This window comes from Bubalus bubalis, chromosome 18, assembly GCF_019923935.1.
Source record: "Bubalus bubalis isolate 160015118507 breed Murrah chromosome 18, NDDB_SH_1, whole genome shotgun sequence".
NCBI classification, from domain to species: Eukaryota; Metazoa; Chordata; class Mammalia; order Artiodactyla; family Bovidae; genus Bubalus; species Bubalus bubalis.
In genome coordinates, this window is record NC_059174.1 from 39,796,739 (window position 1) to 39,820,094 (window position 23,356).

At 46.3% G+C, this 23,356-nt stretch overlaps 1 protein-coding gene across 1 annotated transcript in view; it reads left to right on the forward strand.

Annotated features, from left to right (window-relative positions):
* Positions 1 to 22,715, forward strand: part of HYDIN (HYDIN axonemal central pair apparatus protein) — a 420,256-nt gene extending 397,541 nt beyond the window's left edge. The window contains exons 76-88 of the mRNA XM_044932144.2: positions 166 to 373; positions 830 to 1,051; positions 1,535 to 1,704; positions 5,106 to 5,304; positions 8,182 to 8,337; positions 9,342 to 9,619; positions 10,410 to 10,629; positions 12,205 to 12,417; positions 13,480 to 13,643; positions 14,419 to 14,569; positions 18,574 to 18,804; positions 20,749 to 20,973; positions 21,991 to 22,715. Of these exons, the coding sequence (XP_044788079.2) occupies positions 166 to 373; positions 830 to 1,051; positions 1,535 to 1,704; positions 5,106 to 5,304; positions 8,182 to 8,337; positions 9,342 to 9,619; positions 10,410 to 10,629; positions 12,205 to 12,417; positions 13,480 to 13,643; positions 14,419 to 14,569; positions 18,574 to 18,804; positions 20,749 to 20,973; positions 21,991 to 22,473 (2,920 nt within the window). The 3' untranslated portion in view covers positions 22,474 to 22,715. The remainder of the gene's footprint in view (positions 1 to 165; positions 374 to 829; positions 1,052 to 1,534; positions 1,705 to 5,105; positions 5,305 to 8,181; positions 8,338 to 9,341; positions 9,620 to 10,409; positions 10,630 to 12,204; positions 12,418 to 13,479; positions 13,644 to 14,418; positions 14,570 to 18,573; positions 18,805 to 20,748; positions 20,974 to 21,990) is intronic.
* The last annotated feature ends 641 nt before the right edge of the window (positions 22,716 to 23,356 follow it).

The following is a 23,356-nucleotide window of genomic DNA, read 5'->3' on the forward strand; positions in this document are numbered from 1 at the left end:
CTAAAGCAGTGGCCTGCCGTGCCTGGCAAACTTTCAGAATTCACCCTGATTTGGAGTTAGGCTGCCTTCCCCTCCTAGTGTATGTTGATCTATGGGGCTTATCTTCTTCAGCTTCTTTAACAGATTGGTCTAGTTACCCAGTCTGCTGTCATCTTCCCCAACCAGGTTCCCAATTGATATTTTCTTCACACCGAAGAAAGAAGGAGATGTGAACTTTAATTTGATCTGCAATGTGAAAAAGAAAGCCCACCCTCTGACCTTAAATGTCAAGGCTGAGGGCTACTCTGTGAACGTGGAGGTCAAATGCAAGGACAGGAACGGCTCCGTCACTCTCCTGACTCCCAACCAGACTACCATTGTCAACTTCTATGAGGTAAAGGTGTGAGAAGGCCCTGCTCTTTCTGCTTCCACACTGGCTGGGAAAAGCAATGCATGTGAGCACCCAGAATGTGTATGGCTTTGATGTGAAAAGAAAGCTTTTCACATGATATGATAAGAAAGCTTTTCTTATTTTACTTTTCAGGGGGCAGAGAGATGGTAGGGAAGGGGAAGAATGCTTATCTTAAACATACAGGAAGGAGGTTTTGCTACCAAGTGATCTCTAAGAATTCAGCTGTCATCTTCCTCTTCAGATAGGAAGGACTCCAGCACTTTGTAGCTCCTCCTGGACTCTGGCTGCGTTATGCTAATGATACTCACTCAGCTCACTAACACCATGGGTTGTCGCTGCTTCCCAAAGGGTATTTCCCCCAACACGTTACATACCCTGACTCCAGAGAAGGGAACCATGGTTTGCACTCACTCAACATACAGCTCTGTTCTCCCTCAGGTGGAATTGAATGAGTGTGTCCGGTGTGAATTCAGCTTTATCAACACTGGAAAGTTCAACTTCAGCTTCCAGGCAGAGCTGTCTGGCCCTAGATCCCTGCTACAGTACTTGGAATTTTCACCCACCGATGGCAGTGTGGACGTGGGGCAGAGTGCACACGCCTCCCTGTCTTTCCGGCCATTAAAGAAATGTGTCTTGAAGGGTCTGGAACTCAAAATCAAGGTGAGGTATTAATTAACATTGTCCGACACTGAACGCACTCACAACATTCTGTCTTGAGAACTGTGTCTGATGTCCATCCTTAGCTGCAAGGCAGGATGGGAAGTCAAGCATGTTTCCCAGGCAAGTTGGCAGCCAATCGGAATCCTGCTAATGAGGAAGCCCCAGGAAGCAGATGTTGGGTGGGAACTGACAGGTCTCTGCACACCCCTCTGCCTTCGAGCTGAGTTATTGCTGCAATGATTCAAGAGCCAATGTGGGGCCTGGTTGCAGAGTCATCCACCTTGGTTTCCTTAAAGAAACTTAGAGCCTGAATCAGAATCTCTGAATCAGAATCTCTGTAGAGATTCTGCACATGGAGTCCTGGGACCTGAATTCTTTTAAAGCACCTGACTGCTTCCCTCCTTCACCTGAGGGTGTAAGGGCCCTTTTCTCTCACTTCTCCCTGTCATCTCTACTGGATACTGGACATTCTCTCCCTGACAGATCAGCCACGGTCCAACATTTACGTGCACCATCTCAGGCTTTGCTGTGAGCCCAGCTGTCCATTTCTCCTTCACCAGCTACAACTTTGGCACCTGCTTCATCTACCAAGCTGGCATGCCCCCATACAAGCAAACCCTGCTTGTCACCAACAAGGAGGAGACAGCTATGAGGTAAGCAGACTTGCCAGAGCTTCCAGATGATTCTGCCACTCCTGCGGGTCCTACAGCCTCCACACAGCTGAGGTCCTGCCAAGACAGAGAAAGGATTATAAGCACCTCTAGCACAGATGGGCATGAATCCTGAGTATCCTTTCCTCACTGCTAATACTGATATTTGGATAGCCATGAACTACTCTGCTTAAAAAAAAAAAAAATCCTCTTCTGGAAGTGAGGAGGACAATGCCACGTGACCTGACAAGAGGCTTGATGACTTGCATTTATTTTCCCCATGTAATAAATGTGGGAACTCAGATTTGGAGAGTTAAAAAGTTAATTTCTTGGGCCAGTGACCTTGCGGTAAAAGGCAGATCTATACTGAGCTTTGGAGAAGGCAATGGCAACCCACTCCAGTGTTCTTGCCTGGAGAATCCCAGGGACGGGGGAGCCTGGTGGGCTGCCATCTGTGGGGTCGCACAGAGTCGGACACAACTGAAGCGACTTAGCAGCACCAACAGCATACTGAGCCTTAGCCCTCTGATTCAAATCCAGCCTCTCTGTACCATCCCTGTGTAGAATGTTCCAATCCAGATTTCTGGGCCCTATTCCAGACCTAACAAAACAGAATCTCCAGAGACAGGCCCAGAGACCTGTGTTTATTAAAAGTTCTCTAGATCAGTGCGCTGCAATTGAACTGAAACTTCAGTTTCAGAAAAATTGTCTATCTGCAGTGTCCAATATGGCGGCCTGTAGCTACATATGGCTATGGAGCCCTTGAAATGTGCCTAATGCCACCAAGGAACAGGATTTTTTATTTTAATTAATTTTAATTTAATAGCCACATGTCTAGTGGCTACCATATCAAATAGCACAGGTTCAAATCCCAGTTCTTCCCTAGCTATGTGACCTCAAGCAAATTTTTTTTGCTTTTTTTTTTTAATTAATTTTTATTGGAGCATAGTTGTTTTACAATGTTGCGTTGGTTTCTGCTGTATAGCAAAGTAAATCAACTGTATGTATATATACATCCCCACTTTTTTGGATTTCCCTCCCATTCAGATCCCTGCAGAGCATTTAATGTAGTTCCTTGTGCTATACAGAAGGTTCTCATTGGTTATGTTTTATATATAGTAGTGTGTATATGTCAATCTCAGTCTCCCAATTCATCCCACCCACCCTTTCCTCCTTTGGTATCCATACATTTGTTCTCTATATTTGTGTCTCTATTTCCACTTTGCAAAAAATGTTCATCAGCATCATTTTTCTAGATTCCACATATAATATATGATTTTTTTTTTCTCTTTTTGTATGACAGTCTCTAGGTCCATCCACATTTCTGCAAAGGGCACAGTTTTGTTCCTTTTTATGACTGAGTAGTATTCCATTGTACCTATATACCACATCTTCTTTATCCATTCCTCTGTTGATGGGCATTTAGGTTGCCTCCATGTCCTAGCTATTGTACGTAGTGCTCTATGAATGTTGGGGTGCTCGTGTCTATTTGTTTTTTGTTTAAGTCCTTATTGAATTTTTCACAGTATTGCTTCTGCTTTATGTTTTGGTTTTTTGGCCATGAGAAATGTGGGGTCTTAGCTCCCTGGCCACTAATGGAGTCTGCACCCCCTGTGTTGGAAGGTGAAGTCTTTTAACCGCTGGACTGCCAAGGAAGTCCCTATCTTTTTGAATTATGGTTTTCTCCGTATCTATGCATAGGAGTCCTATGATAGACCCATTTCTAGGTCATATGTTTTTGGATTTTTAAGGAACCTCTATTCTGTTCTCCATAATGGCTGTATAAATTTACATTCCCACCAACAGTGTAAGAGTTCCCTTTTCTCCACACCCTATTCAGCATTTATTGTTAGTATTATTTTTTGATGATGGATATTTTGACCAGTGTGAGGTGATACCTCATTGTAGTTTTGATTTGCATTTCTCTAATAATTAGTAATGTTGAGCATCTTTTCATGTGTTGTTGGCCATCTGTATGTCTTCTTTGGAGAAATATCTATTTAGGTCTTCCACCCATTTTTTGATTGGGTGTTTTTTTTTTAATTGAACTGCATGAGCTGTTTGTATACTTTGGAGACTAAATAATCCCTTGTCTGTTGCTCAATTTGCAAATATATGCTCCCATTCTGATGGTTGTCTTTTCATCTTATTTAGGGTTTCATTTACTGTGCAAGAGTTTTTAAGTTTAATTAGGTCCCATTTGTTTATTTTTGTTTTTTTTTTTTTCGTTACTCTAGGAGGTGGGTCAAAAAAGATCTTGCTATGGTTCATGTCAAAGAGTGTTCTTCCTGTGTTTTTTTCTAGAGTTTTATAGCATCCAGCCTTGCGTTTAGGTCTTTATAAACTCTCGGTGCCGCCGTCTCCTTGCCTGCAGTGGGGGATAATAATAGTACCTCCCCATGGGTTATTAGGAGGATTCATTAGCTCATTTAGAGAGAGTACTTAGTGCCTGGAACATAGGAAATGCTCGGCTATTTTTATCTGCTGCTACTTTTGTGGCAGTGATTCTGGTGGTGATGACGATTCTCCTGAATGTTACATTACAGGAGTGTCATGTAATTTTAAATACTAATTTAAACTCTTATCTGCCTATATTCCTTCTTGCCTAATTTAATTGAATCTGACTCTTACTTTGTTTTGGGCATTATACTCTATTTACTGCCTTAGCTAGAGTCCTTCTCTAAATACTTGGAAGACAGATGAGGAGGGATTGTAATGGAGGTCTAGGTGCCTCCCACCCACAGATGCAGGAGGGTGGACGTGATCTTTGAAGGTCCCTTCTAGTTGAGCTATTAGTAATAATAGTAACAAGAGCTCACCGCTAGAATGTTTCCTCTTTGCCTGTAGTGGCTGATTTAGTCACTTTATCTCATTTAATCCTCACAACAGCTTCATGAGAAAGAGGTCGCTACTCTCATTTTACAGATGAGGCAACAGGGACCCAGACAGGCTGAGTAACTGTCCTCAGGCCACATGGAAGTTGGGGCTGGAGTCTGGGTCCACACTCTTGTCTGACTCTGGACACATCCTCCTCCCCACCGTGCTTTGCCACCCAGTTACTCCAGGAAGCACACCCTTCTTCCAGGAAGCTACCACACATGAGCTGCGTTATCAAGGAAGAGAGGGTGAGAGAGTGAAAGGAGCCCTGGGTAAAAGGTCATGAGACTGCCTTTGAGGCCTGGTTCTGCCAAGGTCTCCGGATGTGATCTGGGGGAAGTGACTCAGTCGTGCCCAGGAGACTGTAGGCTGGACCACTGCCGCAGTCCCTTCCAGCCCTGAAATTCCAACTCCAGGACAACACGGCAGGACATCCCGCAGTGGGTCCAGCTCAGAGAAGCAAGGGGCTCATTCCCTCTATGTCAGCCATTCGAGAGCTCACACAGCTTCCTTCTGATTTCCTCCAGCTTGGATTGTTTGTACACCAACACCAGCCACCTCGAGGTGAACTTCCGAGTCGATGTGATAAAGCCAGGAAAGACACTGGAGATCCCCATCACCTTTTATCCTCGAGAAACTATCAGTTATCGAGAACTCATCCCCTTTGAAATCAATGGGCTCTCGCAGCAAGTAGTTGAAATCAAAGGGAAAGGAACGGAAATGAAGGTGAGCGACAGCTGGGGGGATCATCGGGCTTGGCACCACCCCCCTTGCCCTTCTCAGCCACCTTGCCCACCCGAGCCCACACTCCTCCGACTCCATGTCTCCTGCCCCCTGGCTGCTCTGTCAGAGGTCAGCCAGTCCCATCAAGACAGATCAGACCCAAGAGAACCACATAGATCTTGCCAGTACCAAATGTTACTGTATCAAAGGACACAAGTAATCACAGGCACTGCAGAAACATTCTTTTTCTTGGAGAAGTTTGAGACTATCAGATGCAGCATCCCAAGCAAGTCCTCTTCCTCCCACATGAGAGCATGCAGTGTTTTCAGGTTACAGTTAAGGTTTGTTTGAAGCGCTGTATGCAGACGTAAGTTTCAGTTATGGGACATCGTTCCCTAAGACCACATAGACTGACATTCTCCAGCCAGCCCCAACTCCCAGGATCCCGTCTGACTGAGGGCCTTCCTTCTAACCAGGTGCTCCTGGCAGGAAGGGGATGGTCTGGTTCCACCACTTATCCTTTCTTCCCCATGTCCAGTATACATTTCACGTGTCTGTCTGGTGGGAGTTTTTGCATTTATTAGGCAGTTTTAGAAGACTGAAGACCTTCTGCAATCCTCAGCAATGCATGGGACATTTCAGCAACCAAGAGGAAATGGGAGGGGTGTGTTCCTGGCATCCTTTCCATCAATCCTGGGGAGCCACAGGATCGGGCCACCTGGTGTGTCTCACCCAAGCCAGTGGCGGGGTCTCTTCTGATGTCGTGGTTTCTTTCATGTCATGGTTTCTTTCATGTCTTGGTTTCATTCATTCACTCGCTCAGCACTCATTTATGTCAGGTGCTTTGAGGAGTCTTAAACGTGTTCTCTGACCTCCAGGAGCTTACACGCTGGGGCCAGAGACTCTTACCTTTGTAGACAACATGGAAGCCTGCAGGCGGGATGGACAGATCCCATCTTTCCGTTAGGGGGAGGGGTGCTGCTTATTGACTGGTCAAGTGACAGTGACTCGTGGGTGCTGTTTATGTGGGTCACACCATCCTGGAGGGCAAGGCCCAGCCTGATCTCAGCCTGATGCAGGCCAGCACTTTGATCAGGGCTTTAGATGGGGACTTTAAGGTGTATCTGTTTTTCCCACCTCCGCTGCCATGGTCATCTCTCTCTCTTCAAGGCTCTGTCTTCTGCCCTCTTCCAGTCCCTCTCCACAGAGGAGCAAGCCAAGGCACACTCACAAGATACCCATCTGATGGGAGCACTCCAGGCTGCACTGGCTTCCCACTTCTCCCAGAAAAACACCCGATCCCCCTCCAAACTATCTTCCTGTGTTCCCCACCTCGCTCCCAGCCACAGGCCTGACCAGGCCACTCCCTCCAGCTCAGGGCCTTGCCACAGCTTGTCTCCTCCTTTGGGGTGCAGCCCCACGCCACCCTGACTTAAATCCAGATGCTACCCTTCCAGCAGCTCCCCGTGTGAGCACGCCTTCCTCAGGGAGGCCTCCCTCACCCTCAGACTGGCTCAACCCTTTGTACCCCGACCCTTTCCTTCTTAACGTCTTTGAGCCCAGCTGTAAGTATGTAATTGTGCAACAAGTTGTTTAGTGCACATTTTATGCACATAAATGTTTGTTGAGTGAGTGAGGGCGAAGGCCCATCCAGTGTGAAGAATGAGGGACACAGGAAGAGAGGGAACCACCCTTGCCTCACTAGGGTCAGTTCAGTTCAGTCGCTCAGTCGTGTCCGACTCTTTGTGACACCATGAATCACAGCACGCCAGGCCTCCCTGACCATCACCAACTCCCGGAGTTCACTCAGATTCACGTCCATCCAGTCAGTGATGCCATCCAGCCATCTCATCCTCTGTCGTCCCCTTCTCCTCCTGCCCCCAATCCCTCCCAGCATCAAAGTCTTTTCCAATGAGTCAACTCTTCTCATGAGGTGGCCAAAGTACTGGAATTTCAGCTTTAGCATCATTCCTTCCAAAGAAATCCCAGGGCTGATCTCCTTCAGAATGGACTGGTTGGATCTCCTTGCAGTCCAAGGGACTCTCAAGAGTCTTCTCCAACACCACACTTCAAAAGCATCAATTCTTTGGCGCTCAGCTTTCTTCACAGTCCAACTCTCACATCCATACATGACCACAGGAAAAACCATAGCCTTGACTAGACGGACCTTTGTTGGCAAAGTAATGTCTCTGCTTTTGAATACGCTATCTAGGTTGGTCATAACTTTTCTTCCAAGGAGTAAGCATCTTTTAATTTCATGGCTGCAGTCACCATCTGCAGTGATTTTGGAGCCCAAAAAAATAAAGTCTGACACTGTTTCCACTGTTTCTCCATCTATTTCCCATGAAGTGATGGGACCGGATGCCATGATCTTCGTTTTCTGAATGTTGAGCTTTAAGCCAACTTTTTCACTTTCCTCTTTCACTTTCATCAAGAGGCTTTTGAGTTCCTCTTCACTTTCTGCCATAAGGGTGGTGTCATCTGCATATCTGAGGTTATTGATATTTCTCCCGGCAGTCTTGATTCCAGCTTGTGTTTCTTCCAGTCCAGCGTTTCTCATGATGTACTCTGCATATAAGTTAAATAAGCAGGGTGACAATATACAGCCTTGACGTACTCCTTTTCCTATTTGGAACCAGTCTGTTGTTCCATGTCCAGTTCTAACTGTTGCTTCCTGACCTGCATACAGATTTCTCAAGAGGCAGGTCAGGTGGTCTGGTATTCCCATCTCTTTCAGAATTTTCACAGTTTATTGTGATCCACACAGTCAAAGGCTTTGGCATAGTCAATAAAGCAGAAATAGATTTTTTTTTTTTATATTTCTCTTTCTCATTAACTTCTGACCCCTCCCTCCCTCCCTGCTCTCTTTCTGGTCCACAGATTTTAGTCCTAGATCCAGCCAATAAGATTTTGAAGTTAAGAGCCATCCTACCTGGACAGGTGGTGAAAAAAATGGTTTCCATCATGAACAACAGCCAAGCCCAGCTCACATTTAACCTGTCAGTCATGTTCTCGGCAGAACTCCAGGAAACCAAGGTTGGTGATCAGGGTCCCAGCGGCGTCTTCATGCCTCCGCACCTCACGATTCTCAGGCAGCTTCCGTGGGCCAGGCCATTCCAAGCGCTCTCCCTGTCTGATCACCTTCATAAAAAATGGTATAGGGGAGCCCCTGTCACTCCCCTTTTGCATGTAGGGAAACCACAGCTTGGAGAGCCTCCTCCTCTAGAGGGTGAGAGTGACACACACAAGTGCCCTTGATAGCATCCGGAAGATCTGGGCGCAAGTGAATATACATACATCTTCATGACCGGAAATTTGAAAAATATGGAAAATCACAAAGAAAAACATTTGGTCTATAATGTCATACCCCGAAATAATCACTTAACATTATTGTGCCTTTCTTTCCCCTGTTTTTCCTACACATTTTAAAAATAAATTACCAACTTTCAGATTGTTTTGAAACCTGCTTTTACCATCTACCAGTAACTCCTAAACATTGTTTCATTTGTTCATCTGTACCTTCATTACATAGATGAACCAAGCCTCTATTTCTGCTCATTTCAGGTGTTCCTGGTTTTTAAATTTTATTTTATTTTATAAGCAACATTGTAATATTCATTTAAACAAACCTTTGTGTGCACCCATGACTCTCTGCTGAGCATATACTCCTAGAAGTGGGCTTCTTGGACCAAAAGGAAGAGTGTGTTTCAATATACATCATTCATCTGCCCCCGAAAGGCTGTCCCTCTTTCCACTGGAGTCCGCTATGTGAGAGAAACATGCCTGTTGCTAAATCCATGTCCTCAGGCTCCCTGCATAAGGAACCCACAGCCCCGGCTGCCTGCTTCCTCTCACAGTGTTTGGATGGCCCTTTGAAATGGGACCAGATGTATTTCATCTTGAGGATGGACTGTATCCATTCCTTCATTCAGTTCATTCTTACGTTTACTCAGTAATCCATCCTCACAGCAGGACCTCAGAAATGGAGCTCCAGGAGTACCCCACCCTCAGCTGCTGAGACTTGTTGTCGTTTTGTCCAGGTCATCACCTTGTCACCATTCCGCAACATCACTCTGAAGCCCAAAGAGGTTCAGAAGCTGGAAGTCACCTTCGCCCCACTAAAGCGTGTCCCTCCCTTCTCCGAGGAGGTGTTCATGGAGTGCATGGGGCTCCTGCGGCCCCTTTTCCTCATCAGTGGCTGCTGCCAGGCCCTGGAGATCTCCCTAGACCAGGAGCATCTTCCCTTTGGACCAGTCGTGTGTCAGACACAAGCCACGCGTCGCATCCTCATGTTGAACACGGGTGACGTGGGTGCAAGGTAGGAGAGTCCCCTGGGCCTGGGTTCCCATTAACTATCCCAGGACCCTCTAAAGTGGGTATTTGGTGGTCCCCATGCCACAGATGGAGTTAAGGCTCAAAAATGGTGCCCACCAGCAGGTGCTTGCCCAGTCACCATTCAGCACATTGCCACAGCCGTGCCTGCTGCACACTGCCCACCTGCAGGGGGCGCCCTTCACACCAGCTGCAGGGGAACAGTGCCCTGAAGCTGTGATGTGGCAGCCTTGGCACTGGAAGCACTGGTCTGTACCATCCTGCCTGGACCAAGGGCCAGACCACAGAGGGGTGACCACAGGGCCAGCAGGTCCCAGGGCCACCAGGATCAGGGGCAGCTCTCATGTGAAGGGATTGTCTGCACCCTCTTGGATCAGACCCGAGAGGCAGTGCAGGGATCGGTCATGGCTACCAGCTCGGGAGGGTTCCAGTCCTGGCCTGACCATGTCCTAGCTGTGTGACCTCAGGCACCCATTTAAATGTGTTCATGCGCATGCTCCCCCAGTGGGTGTGACTTGTGGACAGAAAGATAAGATGCACCACTTTCCACCCTTCTCAGCCCCTAGGGAGAGCAAAGAGGTCGCACCCAGGAATGACTTGGCCTTGGTCCAACACCCCAGCTTTTCCTGGCAGTCTTCCTTCTCCTAGGTCCCAGGAAGGGCACAAGGGGATGAACCTCCCACCTGAAAACCAGACACAGACTCTCTTCTCAGCAGCACTGAGAATACAACTGGGATATTAATAAACTGTCTCTCTTGTCTCCTGTCTTGGAAAAGGTTCAAATGGGATACCAAAAAACTTGAGCCTCTGTTCTCCATCAGCCCGGAAGAGGGCTATATCACCGCAGGCATGGAGGTTTCTTTTGAAGTGACTTACCATCCTACCGAGGTGGGCAAGGAGATTCTCCACAAAAACTTGCTCTGCTTCATCCAGGGAGGCAGTCCTCTGAGCCTAACCCTGTCTGGAGTGTGTGTGGGACCACCTTCAGTAAAAGAGGTCAGTAGGTGCTGCCAACAGATGGACCAATGGTGGAATGGCCCAGCAAGCCCCACGAGAGAACTCAGTCAGACTCTGTTCAAACAGTCCTCAGTGCCCACATCAAACATGCAGACCTGCTCCCTCCTCCACAGGGCCTCTGCACGTGCTCTTCCCACTGCTGACATACTCCTTTTCCCCTCTCCATTTAGTTAATTCCTATTTATTCTTCAACTCTCAACCCAAGCATCTCATTCTCAAGGAAGGGTATACTGACATCTCTGGCTAGATCACATTCTGCCATGAGCTCTGTAAGTAAAGGGTGACACCTGGGTTAACCTCTGCTCACCCTGTCGCTGGAAGCCCTAGCAGCGGAGACCTGATAGCTCCTGGCAACGTTGCTTACGGTCATAATGACACCTGAGCTCCATCTCTTGCTGTTTCAACAATGTTATGTACGTGGAGTCACGCAGTATGTTATAAAAGTGTATGTACAAGTCTTGGCAAGAATATATACTTTCATTTTCTTGGGTGAATATGTAAGAGTGAAATGGCTGGATCATAGGGTAGGTACACGTTTGCCTGTTTAAGAACTTACCAAATTGTTTTCCAAAGTGGTTGTGTCATCTTATGTCCCCATCAGCCACCTCAGACGTTTCTACTTGCACCACATCCTTGCCAATGCTTGATATGGTCAGGTTTTTTTTAAATTTTAGTCATTCTAACAGGTACATGATCATATCTTGTGGTTTTAAATTTGGATTTCCCTGGCTAATGGTGTCAAGCATCTTTTCAGGTACTTCATGGCCATCCATCTATCTTCTTTATTGAAGTATCTGTTCCAGTCGTTTTCATTTGGGTTGTTTGTTTTCTTGTTTTACCGTGTTTTGAGAGCTCTGTGTATATTCAGGACATAAGTTTTGAATTTATATCCTCAATCTGTTTAGAGTTCATTTTTGTATGTAGTATAAGATTATGGATCAAAATTCAAAAAATCCATTTTTTGTACACAGATATCCAGTTGTTCCAGAACCATTTACTTAATAGATTGTCCTTTCTCCACTAAATTGCCTTTGCACTTTGGTAAAAAACCAATTGGTCATATATGTGTGGGTCTCTTGGTAAACTATTCTCATCCCCTTGGTGAACCTTTGATTCCCTTTATAGCAGTGTATTGTCCATGTTGCTGATTCAATGGCTAGTTCTCACTGCTCATCTTACTTGACTTGTCAATAGCATTTGAACACGCTGAACAAGCCCCTCGTCCTTCAAGCACTTCCTTCGTTATGTGGCCTCCAGGATACTGCCCTCTCCTGGTTTTCCTCCCACTTTAATAGTTGCTGCGTCTCATCTCCCCTTCTGGTTTTTCTTAACATTGGCGTGTGTAGGATTTTAAGAATTGGTCCTAAAATTCCTTCTTTTTTTCTAAATACACTTACTTCTTGATGATCTTATCCAGTTTCTTGGCTTTAAAAAAAAAATTTGCTATACTGACAGCTCCCAAATGTGTGTGTGTGTGTGTGTGTGTGTAAACTTTGCTTTGAACCCCAGACTTGTAAATTCCGCTGCCTGCGTGAGGTGTCCATCTTCTTCCAGGTGGTGAATTTCACCTGCCAGGTGCGCTCCAAGCACACACAGACCATCATGCTTTCGAACCGCAGCAACCAGACCTGGAATCTGCACCCCATCATTGAGGGTGAGCACTGGGAGGGGCCCGAGTTCATCACCCTGGAGCCTCACCAGCAAAACAAGCCCTACGAGATCACCTACCGGCCCCGCAGCATGAACGTGGAGAGCCGCAAACATCAGGTGGGTTGAGCCCCACCTCCCACATGGGTTTCCTGGCATGGTCGGAGGAAGGAGCTGTGGGAGAGAGAACGTCAGGACAAGGGGGGAACCCTACAAATAATGTGGAAACCACAGGGAACTGTGTCCACAGCTTATCAAGACCAAAGCTTCCCTTTTTGTCCATGTATTTTCATGTTGAGGGGCTTCTCTTGTAACCAGAGGCTCATCTCTGAAATGAAGTCCCGGATGAAGCACCAAGAAATTAATACTTAATTTAAGTGCACAAGTAACATCAAGGTGACTGTGATAAAGATTTAAAAAGGAAGCCACAATCTTCTACTACCCTCACAAAAAAAGAACTGTTTTCTTCTGTCTTCTTTACCAATCCTTACTCAGAGACAGCCGTGGCTGCCCTCACAGCATCCTCAGTTCTGCATCCTGCTTACTTTCACATTGCATCACATCATGAGCATGTTTCTGTTTAGCTGTATAATCTCCATGATAATCATTTTTACTGATTGACTAATATTTCATTGAATGACAGTTCCATAATTTATTTAACACCCCCAGTTATTGGATGTTTAAGTTATCTCTAAATTTTCATCAGTAGAAGCGATTCTAATATACGTGTGCATCCCCGATGGCTCAGTGGCAAGGAATCTGCCTGCAGTGCAGGAGCTGCAAAAGACTGGCTCGATCCCTGGGTTGGGAAGGTCCCCTGGAGGAGAAATGGCAACCCACTCCAATATCCCTGCTTGAGAAATCCCTTGGAGAGAGGAGCCTGGCGGGCTACAGCCCAAAGGGTCACGAAGAGTCAGTCACGACTGAGTGACTGAGCGCGCACGTTTATGTATAACTTCTTCCTCTGCAGGGATTTTTCTTCAGTAAGTTCCCTGGGATGAGATTCCTGGTTCGAATACACATGAACATGTTTATGACTCTTGGAAACATATTATGAGGCTGCTTTCCAAAAGTGTTAAACCTGTTTGCATAACTTCGTTAATCCTGTGTCGCTGCCATGCCTGAGAGGTAGCTGATAAAGGCTGCTCTGTGTCATGCTCACCACTGCTGTTCTTCTCTTAGGGCACCCTCTTCTTCCCCCTCCCAGATGGGACTGGCTGGCTATACATGCTGCACGGGACTTCCGAGCTCCCCAAGGCTGTGGCCAATATCTACCGTGAAGTGCCATGTAAGACACCCTACACTGAGCTCCTGCCAGTCACCAACTGGCTGAACAAGCCCCAGAGGTGAGAGAATAGGTAGGGGATGAAGAGGGGATGGAGGGAGGACCCACAGTGTCGAGTCTGGCCCTTTGTGCTGCCGCCAGCCATTGCCTGACCTGCGCCCCACAGAGCGTGTCCTGTTCAGGGCTGCCTGTGAGCAGCTGATGCCTTGTAAATCTCCTGGAAGGGTGCCAGGAACAAAAGAAGTCCTCAATAAATGTTAGCTGTTATTATTGTCAAAATGATAATCGTGGTGGTTATTATTGAGAACCCTGTCGTATCACATCAGCCACTGGCCAGATCCTCAGATCTTGTACTTGCAGAGAGAAAAGAAGCTGGAGGAGCTGGAGGCCAGCCAGGTCCCCTTCTTTTATGGAAAAGGAGCCAAAAGCTGGCAGAAGAGAGCTACCTGCTCGGCATAGTGGATAAAGGCCCAGACCCACATTTGAATGCTAGTTCTGCCTATAACTCGGCATTGTTACCTGAGCATGGCATCTTCCTTCTCTCCGCCCCAACTTCTTCCCTAGTAAAATAGAGAGGATAACGAGATGTACCTCCTACAGACACTGGCGACTAAAAGCTTGTAATGTAACCCATGTGGAGCAGGACTCAGTACCTGGCACATAATAGGGAGTTGTTAAGTGGTAGTTCCTGTTATTACTAGTGACAGTGTGGAGGCTAGAACCCTGGACCCACATGCTTTCTGTGAAATCAAGAGTGGACAAGGTACCTTGCCTTCTTTCCTTTGGGCAAACTGTCTCATTTCGTCCTCTCTTCTTGCACCCCTGTGTTCCCCCAGATTCCGGGTCATTGTGGAAATATTGAAACCAGAGAAGCCTGACCTGACTGTCACCTTAAAGGGCCTTGATTACATTGATGTGCTGTCCTCCTCCAAGAAAGATTACAAGCTGAACTTCTTCTCCTACAAGGAGGGACTGTACACAGCAAAGGTATCCACACACTAAAGGCACTGCCCTGCGACCCTGGAGGTTTGGCCCTGAGGTTGATGATCCTGGTGTTGGGAGGGAAGATATACCCTCCCTTATCCTGCGAGACTGACCATTTAGGGGGACCAGACCCTTTAAGATGAGACTAGATAGCCAGCCAACATGTAGGCCCATAACAAGCCCTCAAGGTGGCAGAATCATGAAAACCCTGGAGCAGTAGGTAACACTGGGCATCAGACACCAGACCACAATAATAAGAGCGAAAGATGAGAGAGCGCCCGGCATCAGGCTGAGCCCTTGACACAGCCAGTGACGTCAGAGCCACTAGCTCATCTCAGAGCCAGTGACTGCAGGACTCCACAGGGTCCTTCACGCATGGACCGTTCCTCCTGACTCATTCATCAGTTCAACAAGCATCTCTTGAGCACACGTGCCATATGCTATACTACATGCTGATAACATAGCAGTGATCAAAAACAGGCAGAGTCTCTGTTCTCCTGGAACACACATTCCAGCGGAGGAGATGAGCATTCATCATGTGACTGCACTCTGAATGGGTAATTTCCAAATGGCGTAAGTGCTTGGAGGAAAAGGACTGCATGGTTCAGCGGCTCACTGAGAGGTCAGGGCTGAAGAGAACTTACAGGAATTATCCACCTACAGACAGTGCTTGACACCAAGATGGAGGATGGAATCACCTAGGGGAAGATTTTAAAGTCAAAAGAACAGCACATGAGCACAAAGAAATGGCAAGAATGAAGGGAAATAATGACAAGTACTGGCAAGGGTGTAGAGAAGAGGGATCTTTCATGTGTTGCCGGTGGGAGAGAAACAGTGAAGCTACTCCGGAAGACAGTCTGGCAGCTCCTCAAGTGGATAAACATAGAGTTACCATAGAATTCAGCAATGTATTCCCCAAATAAGAGAAAACATATGTCCACACAAAAGCCCATATGTAAACGTTCATAGCAGCACTATTCATAAGAGCCAAACAATGGAAACAACCTCATTTCCATCCACTGGTGAACGAGAAATACAGTGGCATATTCTTTGGCAATAAAAAGTGATAGGAAGCGAGTACTGGGGCAGGCAGCACTGCAGTGAGCCCTGCAAACATCACACCGTGTGAACAAAGCCAGCCACAAACGGCTACCTGTTGTGTGGTTTTTTTTAATATGAAATGTCCAGAATAGGAAAGTCTATAGGAACAGAAAGTAGACTAGCGGTGCCTAGGACTAGAGGCGACGGGTTAGGGGGACATGGGAATGATCGTTACTGGATAAAGGGGTTCTTTTGAGGGCGATGAAGATGAGTGGTGAAGGTTGGACCACTTTGTGAATATACTAAAAAAGCACTAAATGGTACACTGTAAACGGGTAGATTCTATAACATGTGAGTTGTATCTTAATAAAGCTGAAAGGAATTATGAGACATAAAGTACAAATCAAGTTCTAATACCCATCTTATAGAAGCGCCTGGAACAGAAAAACATGACAATAAAGGGAAGAAATACTCTTCAAAATGATTGGGGGGAAAATCCAGAGCTATTTGACAAAGTCTGAGTCCTGTAGTTGAAGAAGCCCAGTTTATGGAATGAGCCTGTGATTATCCCCTCTGCCTCGGGACAGTTTCCTGATTGCAGCACGGTGAGCTAGTCTGAGCAAAGCGTATCAGGTTTGGTGACTGAGGAGGAGAGGGTTAATAGTCGGGGCAGTTGGACGGGGGGAAGATTATCTGAAAAAGTAATGGTTGAAATTTCCCTGATTTTATTTTTTTATAAAACAATTTACAAATCCAAGAAATTTGGTAGAGTTTTCACAGGAGAAACAAAGAAAATCATGCCTGTGCACATCATAGTAGAACTGCTGAAAACCAAAGATAAATAGAAAACAACCAGATTAAAAAGTTCTATTATGTACAGGGAGACACCAATAAAAAATGACCACTGACTCAGAAATAATGGCAGCACTCTGAAAAGTGCTGAAAGAAGAGATTGTCAACCTAGAAATCTTTATTCACTGAAAATATCCTTTGAAACAGACAGTAAAATAGACATGTTCAGATAAAAAAAAAAAGGATGAGAGAATTCATTGCCAGCCCACTTGCCTTGCTGTAAAACATACTAATGGGTATTCTTCAGTCAAAAGAAAATGATGCCAGGTGGGGACGTGGATATCCACTGGAAGGGAAGAAGAGCTCTAAAAATAGCAAATAAGTGCGTAAATATGAAACATATATATTTTTATTCTTAGAACTTTCTTAAAAAGACAACTGGCAGTTTATAGTAAATATAATAACATTGTAAGGTGGACGAATGCATGTAGACATAAAAGATACGGCAACAAAAGCCCAAAAGATGGGATGGGTAGGTAAATGAGATTATACCTCAGTAAGATTATTGCATTTATGAAGTAGGATGTGTGAGATCAGAAACCTAATGCGTCAGTTACGAAGTGGGAAGTGATAAAATACCAACTCTACAGGAAATGTTGATAAGTTGTCAGTTCTAGAGCAACTACTAAAACTATGTCATTTAAAAATAGAGCTAAGAAGCCATAGAGGAAATAAAATATATCCCAAGAGATTTCACATTGATCCATAAGAAGGCAGAAAAGTAGCAACGAAGGAATTAAAAAAATAAGAGACAAATGGAAAGGAATAGCAAGAGGGCTGACTTCAACCTAAACATATAAATGATTTCTTTAAACATAAAACAACACTCCTATCAAAATGCAGAGGAGGTCAGAGCACTCTAAAGACAAGAAGAGGTCAAAAATAAAAAGGCAGGTATGTAAGGAACTATTATCACCTAACAAAGATAAACAACTCAAGGGATTAAAAAGGACAAAAAACTGGAATCCTCTACCTCACAGAAGTAAATGTCTGAGTGGCCAGGAAGCACAGGGGAAGATGCTGAATGTCATTAGACATCCAGGAAAAGAACTGTGAAAGGGGGGCAACTTGTCCACAAGTCAGATGTGGGCTGCAAGTGTGAGCTCTGGAGGCAAGCCAACCTGGGCTCAAATCCTGGTTCTGATAATTTTTTGCACAAGACCCTGGGCAAGATAACTTCTAAAGTTTCCTCATCTTTAGAAAAATCAGTGAGGGAAATAGTAATGTTGCCCACAAGCTGTGTGAATTAAATAAGTACCTCCAGGGCTTGTTGTTGTCATTCAGTTGCCGAGTTGTGTCCAGTCCTTTGCAACCCCATGGACGGCAGCACACCAGGCTTCTCTGTCCTTCACTGTCTCCCTGAGTTTGCTCACATTCGTGTCCATTGAGTTGGTGATGCTCTCTAACCATCTCATTCTCTGCTACCCTCTTCTCCTCCTGCCTTCAATCTTTCCCAGCATCAGGATCTTTTCCAGCGAGTCGGCTCTTCACATCAGGTGGCCAAAGTATTGAAGCTTCAGCTCCAGCATCAGTCCTTTCAGTGAATATTCAGAGTTGATTTCCTTTAGGATTGACTGGTTTGATCTCCTTGCTTTCCAAGGGATTCTCAAGAGTCTTCTCCAGCACCACAATTCAAAAGCATCAATTCTTCGGCGCTCAGCCTTCTTTACGGTCCAACTTCCAGTGCCTAGGACACAGTAATCATTAAGTGTTAGATGCCATTATTAGTAGTAGTAGTATTGATGTATTAACTGTTCCAGCAGTAGCAGGAATAGGGGTGAAACCCACCACAGCATGAACCTCTTGAGGTCCTGCTTGTTCTCCAGGAGCACTCGCTGTCCCCACTGAGAACACCTTCCTCCTCAGCCCTAGACCGTGCTGCTCTCGCCTCTTCTAAAGCAGCCCAGGTTCCTCCATGCCTGCGCACCTGGAAGGAGCCAGAGCAGAACACCTGAAGAGAAAGGCTGGGTGGCGGGGTTCACGTAGGCTGGGAGGGCCCATGCTTCACATGCCCAGGCATTGCTAACGGAGAGAAGGATCCTGTCGATGGTGGAAGACCCCGAACTAACCCCTCTGCTCCGCCCCACTTCCTCCCACTCTCTCTGTGAATCCAGGTGATCTTCCGAAATGAGGTGACCAACGAGTTCTTATACTACACGTTGAGTTTCAGGGTCATCCCTTCAGGCGTCATCAAAACCATTGAGATGGTGAGCCCCATCCGGCAGAGCACCTCGGCCTTCATCAAGGTGGAAAACCCCCTGCCTTACATGGTGACCTTCTCCACGGAATGCAGGATGCCCGACATCAGCCTGCCCTCCCAGTTCGTGGTGCCCGCCAACTCTGAGGTATGGCCCTGCCTGTGGGGGCTCCCCACTGGACATCTGTGATGCAGACTCTGCCCAGGGGGCCTCTGGACCCACTTCTGCATCCTTGAGTCGGGGCAGCCTGGCAGTGATCAGGAGGGTGGAAGACGACCGATCCATCATGGTCCTATTCTCTCCCTTCCCCTGCCACCGAAGTCCTCATATAAACCAGGGCCACATAGAGCTTTGGCTCAGGCATGTTAAAGGAAATTATTTATTAGCCTCTGGGGCTTCCCTGGTAGCTCAGACAGTAAAAATCTGCCCTCATTTCAGGAGACCCAGCTTCCATCCCTGGGTCGGGAAGATCCCCTGGAGAAGGAAATGGCAACCCACTCCAGTATTCTTGCCTGGAGAATTCCATGGACAGAGGAGCCTGGTGGGCTACAGCCCATGGGGTCGCAGAGAGTCGGACACGACTGAACGAGTAATACTAGCTGTCTCTGTTACATGTTTGTTTGCCCTGCTCAATTTAAATTATTTTTCTTACTTTTCCTAATTATATAAGTCACATGGAATATATGTAGTGAAAAGGACAGCAAGGTACACTTAATAGTGTTACTGGATCAGTTGATAATATTTTTATTAGATGTGTTGTATGTATGTTCAGTAAGGAAACTGGCATCCAGTTTTCCTTTCTTCTGTTAGCCTTGTTGGAGTCTGATGTACAGATTATGTTCGTTGAGGTAGGTTTCCTCCTATTCTTTTCTATGGGAGAATTTGTGGAATATTAGATTGGTAAAAAGAAAGCTTTGTGATCCTGGAATTTTGTTAAGGGAAATTTTTTTTTACTATTGATTAATGGTTATAGGACTGTATGGATTTTCTTTATCTTTTTGAGTCTGTTGTGGCAAATTATATTTGTTTACACTTTGTCCATTTTCATCAAATATTTTTAATTGTGGTAAAATCATGTAAATTTTAACACTGCATTTTTTTCTGTTAAACATCTACAACAACTTTAACGATATCCTCTTTATTTTTCAATAAGACCCAGTTTTTTAAGAAACAATATCTGTTCATGACAAAAAAGACTATTTTATCTCTATGTACATGAAACAGAAAATAAAAGTCCCAGGACTTCCTGGCAGTCCAGTGCTTAAGACTCCATGCTTCCACTGCAGGGACCACAGATACAATCCCTGGTCAGGGAACTAAGACGCTACATGCCACTTGGCATGCCCCCCCCCAAAAAACAAGAATAGAAAAGTCCCCAAAATCTCATTTCCCCAACTCTAAGACAATTACTGGTAACAGTTCAATATAGCCTTGCTGTGTCTTTTGTATACATATGTAGAAATATTCCTCTCCACAACAATGAACTCATATACATTTCTGGAATCTTCTTTTTTTCCACTTAAAATATTATTACCACCTTTTATTTCAATGATTAGAGCTTTGGTGGTTCCTTTTTAATGGCTACATAATATTCCACTGAAGTGAGTAACGTATAATTTATTTATCCAGTCTTTTACTGCTAATACATTGAAATTATTGACCTTATTTTGCTTTTATAAGCAACACTCTTTGGTTCTTGTTTTGTTTTGCTTTGGATGACAATAGAGGAAGCAGAATGCCTCCTCTAAATGATGGTAGAACCCCAGAAGCTGGTTGGAGATTGTCCATGAGCAGAGAAGGAGCTGCCTGACTTTTAGCCCTTCTGCTCCCCCAGCCTACCCACTCCTGTCTCTGTAATTATGCTTCTCAAGAGAGGATCCAGTACCTATTTTTATATTCAGAGAGATTCCAGATACAGAAATATCCCAACTAGGGAAAAATTCCAGGGAGTAAAAGTGGGCTGGTTTGGACAGAGGTTCTCCAGGCTCAAGATCAGTGTGAGCATCTACTGCCGACCTGCTCTGAGGTCCCCAAAGGGGCAGAGGAGGGACGGACATTCAGCATCACAGGAGCCTCTGTCTTCTCTCGCAGGGGACCTTCACATTTGAATTCCAGCCCCTGAAAGCTGGAGAAAGCTTCGGGAAACTGACACTGCACAACAGCGAGCTGGGTTACTACCTATATGAGCTCAATTTGAAAGCCTTGCCAGCACTGCCTGAAAAGCCCGTCCACTTCCAGGCTGTTCTTGGCAGCGGCCAGAGCATCTTTGCCAAGTTCACCAATTACACTCGGCAGAAGACAGAATACTACTGCAGGGTGAGCAGCCCGGCCCCACCCTCTGCCCTCCGCTTTCCAGAAGTCTGGGCTCAGAAACAGCGGGAGCGGGACACTGGGGTGCAGAAATATGAAACTCCTACTTAGGGCCTTCATCTAGTTGAAAACTCCCAGCTAGAAACAGAGTATCAGAAAAAATATCAGGTCTGGGTTCTTCCTCACAGACTTTCTAGTTTAACAAGCTGGAGTGTGGCGGGCGGGGGTGGGGAGGTGGGGGGTGTGGGCAGCGTTGCTCAGCAGTCGGTGCAGAGATAGTTGGTTCTGGGGAGGTTCTGTTTCAGTAGTTAATCCTGTATTCACACTGATGTAATAGGTAGCATATATGGAACACTTGGCTATGGGCCAGGCTCAGTTTTACATGCATATTTAAAAAATCCTGACAGCTATCCTGTGAGAGTATTGGTAAGTTATTGGTAAGCTCTACTGAGAGCTCAGTGGTCATGAGTACACGTTGTGAAATCCAACAGACCTGGATTTGAATCTTCACTTCACTGTTTATTCTTTGTATGAATATCTTACCAATACTCAAATGTTCCAGTCATAGGAGCAAAGGCGTGAAGAGACCCCAGAGGGGCCTGAACTGGCACCTAAACACACCGGTGTGGAAGGGATGCCTTGCACTTCTGTTCTCAGCTTATTATCCAGAACTCGCGCCCCACCCCTTCCCCGCCCCCATCCCCGAGGAGCCAGAATGTCCAGTCCTCCTTGCCTATGGAAGAAGGAAAGGAGTGCAGGCACAGGGGATCAGCACCAAGGGCCGCTGCCCACATCGCCCTGCCTCATTTTCTCTTGGCCTTGGTTCTTCTTAGTAAACTAGGGATAAACTAGTAATACCTACTCTTCAAGAGAGTCACAAGGCCTCGACTTTTGTACAGCCTGCCCTGCCTTACACAAGCCTAGGTTGCTCATGTCGGAGGCTGGTGGGGCTGGGGAGGCCCAGAGCTGCAGGCTTGCTCTTCAGGGTCTAGGGTGAGCCGAGCACATGTGTTCCCCTTTCAGACCGACAGTCCAGACTTCCACACGGAAAAGGTCATCTACGCGGCGCCTGGGGCGCAGGGCGGCACGGAGGTCAGCGTGGAGGTGTACTTCGAGCCCAGCCACCTGGGCGAGAGCAAGGGCATCCTGACCCTGTCGTCGCTCGCGGGTGGCGAGTACACCATCCCCCTCTTCGGGGTGGCTCTGGCCCCCAAGCCACAAGGCCCCTTCCTGATCCGAGCCGGCTACAGCATCGTCATCCCCTTCAAGAACGTCTTCTACCGCCCGGTCACCTTCTCCTTCATCGTGGAGAACAACGCGTTCTCCATCCGCGCCACGGACTCTGTGAAGCCCAAGAAGATCAACAACATCACAGTCTACTTCGAAGGAAACCCATCGGGCAGCAAAACCCCCATCACCAGCAAGCTGATTGTGACCTGCCCGCCCGGAGAAGGCAGCGACACTGCAACTAAGTGGGTTTATTACCTGAAGGGGATCACCCCGTAGTGTGAACCAGGGTTGGCAGCGTCATCAAAAAGCCATCTCATCAGCCGTTAAGACCTTTGTGTTGTTCTAAGCCCCACAAAGAATAGAGGAAATAATGAGAATTCTAAAGGTACTATCTCCAGTTCAATTATAAGGGCACTTATTTTCACATTATATGAATTCCAAATATCTATATGAAATACAGATACTCCATGTTTAACACAGTAACCATATAAAACAGAGCTATATTTTACTTTGCAAGAGCAAGTCTCTAAATTTGGTTTCTTAATATACCTGCAAAGCCCAGGCACTGTGTAATAGTCCCCACGTTTAATAAGGTGACCTTCCCTCACACGGCACTTAGCAGCACATGATTCTGGGGCCCCGCAGTTTCTTTTTAAAACCCACGATGGCTTCAGGAGCCCTTAGCCATGACTCTGTTTTGACACTGTATTTTATTCTGCTTTCATATGAAAGCCAAACAGGTCACTACTTTCAAAGCAAAGAGCAGATACATCAAGCCAGTTTTTGCAGGGACAAAAGTTGGGGTGCTCCCCAATCTCTGGGTCCCTGATCTATTTCCCATAGAAAGTTCTCACAGAAGGCCAGATCCTGAAGAGATGCTAATAGAGACCCCAGGTCCCCAACCCCACTCAGCTTGTGGAGCAGTGAGTCTCTGCCTAATTCTGGTCCAGACCCCACCTCCCCAAATACTGATTTAATCAGTCCAGGGAGGGACCTGGCATCTTTTTAGCTTGTATAGCAGAGTTGAGAAGCAGTGCTACAGATCAAAAGCCACCTGGCCAGGCATGCTGAGCCAGTCAGGAATCTGCTTCCAGGGGGACCATGTCTCAGGTTGATACGTTTTAACTGCAGCTGTCTTGCGTGCTCACAAAGGGTGACA